Genomic DNA, 6150 nt, shown 5'->3' on the forward strand with positions numbered 1-6150 from the left:
TCATTTTCAACTACAAAAATCAATGCTTATCTACGTAGGAACGTATTCTACAAAAAGAAAATAAAATCTAAGAAAATATTGTTATAGAACAGAAAAGAAAAATTATATATTATCCAGTTCACTGTAGCATGTAAGATTTTCATGCAATATTCTAATGTCAAATTCGTCTGTATTAAGACAGCGAAACGGATGATCATAAAATGATTCTCAGCAGTTAAGTACTTCGAGAATTTCACTAAAAATCAAAAGAAATGGTTGATTAACTAATGTAACTAGTCCTTCTTTTATGCAACTTTTATCTAATAATTACATAAAAAAGAATAATAGATTCGATTTCCTAGACACTTAGAAATTAGAATATTAGACTTACAAGCATAAGACGAAAACATTAATCATGTTAATATGATATATATATATAACAACAAAAATAAGAACTAAGGACAAGTAAAATTTGGCATTACCTTTGGTATATTATATGCAATAGACATATTTTTATCTACTTTTTTTGCACTATTAGGAGTTATTTTTCTCTGACAAAGTACACCAAGATCTCACTCAGCAATTGTCTTCATTCATAAAGTCAGATCCAAACTTGTTTTTGCTTGTTTATTCTTACTACTTGCATCTTCTTCCTTCAACTTGTTAATGAACTTATCATTCGAGCAAGATGAAAATGGCGGTGTGTGTAGTAAAGATAGTGATAATAATTCACAATCTTTCTCTTTATCCTTTGAATTTGCCTTGGTTAATGAATGATCAACTTCATTTTTTGGAGCTAGGGCAAGAGAAAGATCTAAATCTAAGGATTTTCTTTTTAAATGATTAACAATGGTTCTTTGTTTAATCTCAATGTTGTTATTAGAGGGTTTAAGGAAGTTGAAAGAATTTGATTTCTCTCTTTTTTCGGGCGCTACTTCTGTGGTTGGACTAATTGCTAGGTTGATTGAAGGTCTAGTTATGGATTGAGATGATGAAGATCCATGAGGTTGAAATATTGGGGTGTTTTTGAGTGATTGTTGAGTTCTCCAATTTGATAATTGCCCTTGGAGGAAATTGACATTGGTTACTTGAGAATTGATACTATTACTAGCAAAGATCATCCTTTCTGAAAGAGAATTGAAATTCGACCCGTTTCTAGGCCTATCAGATGAAGTTCCAACGTTGTATGGACCATAAATCTGGTTGGAATGACCTCTCCAAGAAGAATCGCCATATCTTGTTACAATAGGAAAAAAACGGAACATATTTAGTTTGTTATAAAGTTGATCAATATCTTGATTAAAAGTATACTACTTCCTCCGTTTCAAATTAAATGCAATAAAGAGGTATTATTTGTGATACATAAAATATCCTTTTGTTGCATTTAATTCGAGACGGGGAAGTACATGATTCAAAAATACATTTTGCTTATATGTAAGACTATTTGTTTTTGTACCTTAGATTAAAAGGTGATCTTTGATGATTGTAGCCTTGTAACATAGGTAGCTGGCTGAGATTGTAGATATTATCTCTTCCATCACTAAATATTCCTTGATTATTGCTCATAGCTTCTGTAAAAGTAGTCAATTGCAACAAAATTTTTAAAAAAGAAATAGAATAAAACTTAGATACATATATAGATTGCAAAACCCTAATTAGTATAATTTGAACTAAATTAAAAAAATTTCATAGATTTAAAGGTGGTTACCTTGATTAGATTCATCAATCTTTTTGCTCCTGTACATCTAATCAGAGAACACCATTTCAAGGAGTCAATACTTAAACTAATAATCAATATGATATATAAACAAAATCAAATTAGAACTTCCTTAATTAACTAACTAATCAATTGAATTGGTTCATAATAAGGATGATATATACTACTAATTTAAGAACTGAGTATATATAGTAGCTAGTTAATTACCTGAAGATGACTCTTGACATGAGCAATACTTAGGCCTTTGATATTCATCAACTGAAGAACCAACTTAGGTGTTGCTCCTACACATTTATATATCATGAATTTCCACATCACAAAAACCATTGAAAAAACCCTTAAAATTTCTAAACTAGATCATATTATTACTCTCTCCGTCTTTATCAGTTTACCCACTTTGACTTATAACATTATTCATTTTTATTACTTTGATCATCATTTGTGCTTTATATGTAAGGAAAATATAATCTATGTGTGATATCGTTCGATTCGTCTCAATATGTTTTTGGAATATTAAATTTTTATAATTTTTATAAATACATAATTAAAGATATTATTACTCAAAGTTTTACATCATTAAATGTGAAAATTCAAAAACGAGCGAGTAAACTAATAAAAGACGGAGAGAGTATATTGCTACTTACTTTCTTGTCCTCCTAGCCTTTCAACAGCATGAACAAAGCAAAGGTGGAGATCCGGTGTCCACCGGAGCCGCGGCATCTTTGAGCGGTTGTAGGGCCTCACCGATCCGGAGGAGGTGGTCCTCTTCTTCTCATCCTCCTCAACTGTGCTCGAACTCGAACTCGAACCATTGATCTTGATCACCACCTTGCTATTAGTATTGTTGCTATTATCATCCACCTCTTCTTCATCTACCTTATTGTCATCCTCATCAAACTCATCATCAATTATATCATTGGAAAGGCTTGTTTTGGATCCTTCTGTGCTACCACTTCCTGCCCTAATCATGATTAAATTTATAATCTCTTTAATTCTCCTTTTGATCCTCACCTATATATTGTTTTGTTGCTTTGCTAATTATATTATTAAGGACAAATTAAGTTAAAGTGGTGTTAATTTTGGTATAAGATTGAGGAAATAATATAGGTGTTTTTAGGTGGAGAAAACATATATGGACTATAGCTAGTTAAAGAGAAGATTGAGAGGAATTTTTTTCAGCATGAAAGCTGCAGGTGAGGTCTTGTAGAATTTGAAGAAATTCCCAAGCTTATACTCTACTTATATAATATTAGTTAATAATCTATATTATATACAAATACTATCTTTTCTCTCTCTAACTACTCTCTTTCTCTCTCTAACAAGTTCTTCTTTATGTGACTTGTATGGCCTGCATTGCATGATGCTTTAATTAGCTAGCTAGGGCACAAGGAGATATATCAATACTACTTTACATGTACGTCATATATTTTGAACTTCATTTATTATAGGGTGTTGTTGGTTGTAACTTGTAGGAATTAATGAGGAAAAAGAAGAAGAAGTAAGAATCAATATTTATTAGATAAGCAACATAGTGGAATATGCTTTAATATTAGTTTTGTGGTAATTTATTAGTGAATTTTGAGTCATTAAATTAGTTTATTAAGCTATCACTCTAATCCAATTAATGGCGGATTTTCATTGGGGCAGGCCTGGGCCTGGCCTTCATAGTTTTTTTTTTAAAAAAAAATTAAGCCTTATAGTTTAGAGCCCAAAATCCAGCATACAAAAACAAGTTGATTACCACAAAACTTATAGAGTGTTATCACAATGTATCATCCTATTAAAATGTGACACGTATCATAATTTCAACGTCAATAACTCATTTAGAGTAGAAGTAGATACAAGGGTAACTTATTCTAAGATAATCAAAATATTGACTTATTTTGAGAAGATCAACTAAAGATTGACTTACTTAAAACAATTTTTCCTTTTAAAATATCATTACTAACAATATAAAGATGAACGTTAAAAGAGTATAGAGCGTTATCTAAGCATACAATATTATAAAGTAAATAGAGTTCCTCAATGATATATATATATATATATATATATATATATATATATATATATATACATATATATATATTATACATATATATATATATATACATATATATATTATATATATATATATATATATATATATATATATATATATATATATATATATATATATATAATTGTTTAAGATTAGTGAGAGTTAGAATTTGATTTTTTTCCCTAACTTACTATACTTGAATATTGATAACAATAATAAAATTAAGTGTAATTTTGCTAGAGCGTATATAAATTTTATATGATTGAAAAAACTTAGAATAAATATGCTACATAAATTCTTATAAGAGATCGTCTGACATTAAGCTGACGCCATTAGTTATATTTTTTTTGGCAATTAGTTATACTTTTTGCACGATTAGTTATTATATTTAGGATAAAAGTTATGATTGTGTAGTCATTAGTTATGATTTTTCGAATTAATAATTTTTTTAATTAATTATCATTGTTAACAAGTATGGCGTTAAGCTCTTAACGTCAGACTGTCTTACCAAAGACCTACTCAATATGCTAAAACAAAAGAAACACAAAAGGTGGAGCAAATCCAGGGCTGCAGGCCAAAGAAATGGGAGGGCTTACTAATCCTACTCCCGTGAGAAGTATTATAAGTAGGTGGCACAGCAGCATGTATGCATGCATCAGTATAACTGTAGAAGGGGAACTAACATTACAAATTACTAGGAAAAAGAAAATATACAACTTGAAATCATGTGCATGTGGATGAAATCAGTGTCCCAAAAGAATACTTTTGTTGTCTGTGCTTTGTCTTTTACGTCTATATTCACGGATCTCTCTCCCTCTGTGTTTGTTTGAGTTCGTGTAAAATTTTCTCTTTTTTTCCTACTCTCGTCAACGGCTATGAGTAATGAGATGTGTGTGTAATGTGTATGAAGAGCCAGCTAATTGATCAATCTCTCATGTTTGATATAAAAGTAATGTATGTTTATTAATGTTTAACTTGCTATTTTGCTAATGGTAGAATTTGTTTTGTGAGATTCTTTTTCTTGTTTAAAGATTAGAGATATAGCATAAGCCAATGTAGTTATTAATATGTTTTTAGAGTAGTGAAAAATCTACTTTTGAGGTCGAAATTTAGAATACAATATTATCATGTGAGATATTGCTACATATGTTTGTATTTGAGAATATCAACTTATTATATTTAATTTATATACTAATATATAACGACCAAATAGTCACAATAATTAAAGTATGCATTAGTAAAAATGACATTGAACATTTGGACTAGATAGTCTAAAACACAGCACACTCTAGAACTAGAAAAATTATGGCACAATATTTATTTGTTTTATTTTCCATTTGAAAAAATATTATTTGGGGTTTATCCCATGCAACTACTAAACTTAATATTCAATTTTTTATCTACTTATTTAACGCATTCATCGTAACAAACCCCCTAATTTCAAATGATGTGAGTGTACAACATCACTAACGATTTATGACGTATACAAATATTTGAAACTAAATACACCCCATTAGACAAAACTAAAAAACACAAAGAAACAAAAAATAATTTTCTCGCAATTAAACAATTAGATTTATTCCACAATGCGAAAAATTGAGGAGTTTTATGAGCTACGTTTAAGGCTCTTAGGCAAAATAGTCACAAGCTAGAATAAATATAATGGGTGCAAATAGTTCAACAAGTTAGTGAACAACGAACCTTGTATAAGTCATCTACACAATAATATGATTATCAAAATTGATATATATTTTTTTGATAAGGAGAGAAAACTAGGCTTTTCCTAAAATAGGACCAATCTTACACATCTTTTCAGATGATAAAGAGGAAAATAGGATCATGAAACTCTAACCAACGATGAGGAGTCCGCGCCGAGTGATTATCAAAATTGATATAGTCTTAGACTCTTATCACAAATTATATCAATCATGAATCATGATCTATAAAAATACTAAGATACTCCTAAAATATAGGGGTGCATATGAAAAATGGTTGACGGTTGTCTTTTGGCTTATAAATACTTTAACGTTAGACAGCATATATGTTATTAGTAGTATTTTCATATTTTGTTGTGAAAATTCTGAAATCGTGCGTCTGTATCTCCTTTGGTAAGCAAGCATTCATCTCGTTGACTTTTGACGCAAAAACTCTCCAAAGTAAAAAGGCAATTTTAAGGCATTTTCGCATGAAATGAAAACTTAAAAATATTCTGCACTCGTGTATGTTTTGTCCTTTTTAATGGCCTTCTTTATTTAATTTGCATGCACGAATTATTATTGGCTCAACCAAACTAGAAAAAAAGAGGCTACAAATTACCACTTTTTGTGCACGAAATTGTATACTTCTCATTATTTTACAGAAAGACTTTCAGAGGGTTTGCTTAACCTTTTTTATTTATAGTATTTGGTCACGGACT

General features: G+C 29.6%; 1 protein-coding gene across 1 annotated transcript; it reads right to left on the reverse strand.

Annotated features, from left to right (window-relative positions):
* Positions 1–388: 388 nt before the first annotated feature.
* LOC104906065 (two-component response regulator ARR18) lies at positions 389–3041 on the reverse strand. The gene is made up of 5 exons (XM_010694774.4): positions 2341–3041; positions 1904–1980; positions 1688–1724; positions 1436–1550; positions 389–1215 (listed from the first exon to the last, which is right to left on the reverse strand). The coding sequence occupies exons 1-5, from the start codon at positions 2663–2665 to the stop codon at positions 573–575; spliced, it is 1197 nt and encodes a 398-aa protein (XP_010693076.2). The 5' UTR covers positions 2666–3041; the 3' UTR covers positions 389–572.
* Positions 3042–6150: the final 3109 nt, after the last annotated feature.

This window comes from Beta vulgaris, chromosome 2 (assembly GCF_026745355.1).
Source record: "Beta vulgaris subsp. vulgaris cultivar EL10 chromosome 2, EL10.2, whole genome shotgun sequence".
Lineage (NCBI taxonomy): Eukaryota > Viridiplantae > Streptophyta > Magnoliopsida > Caryophyllales > Amaranthaceae > Beta > Beta vulgaris.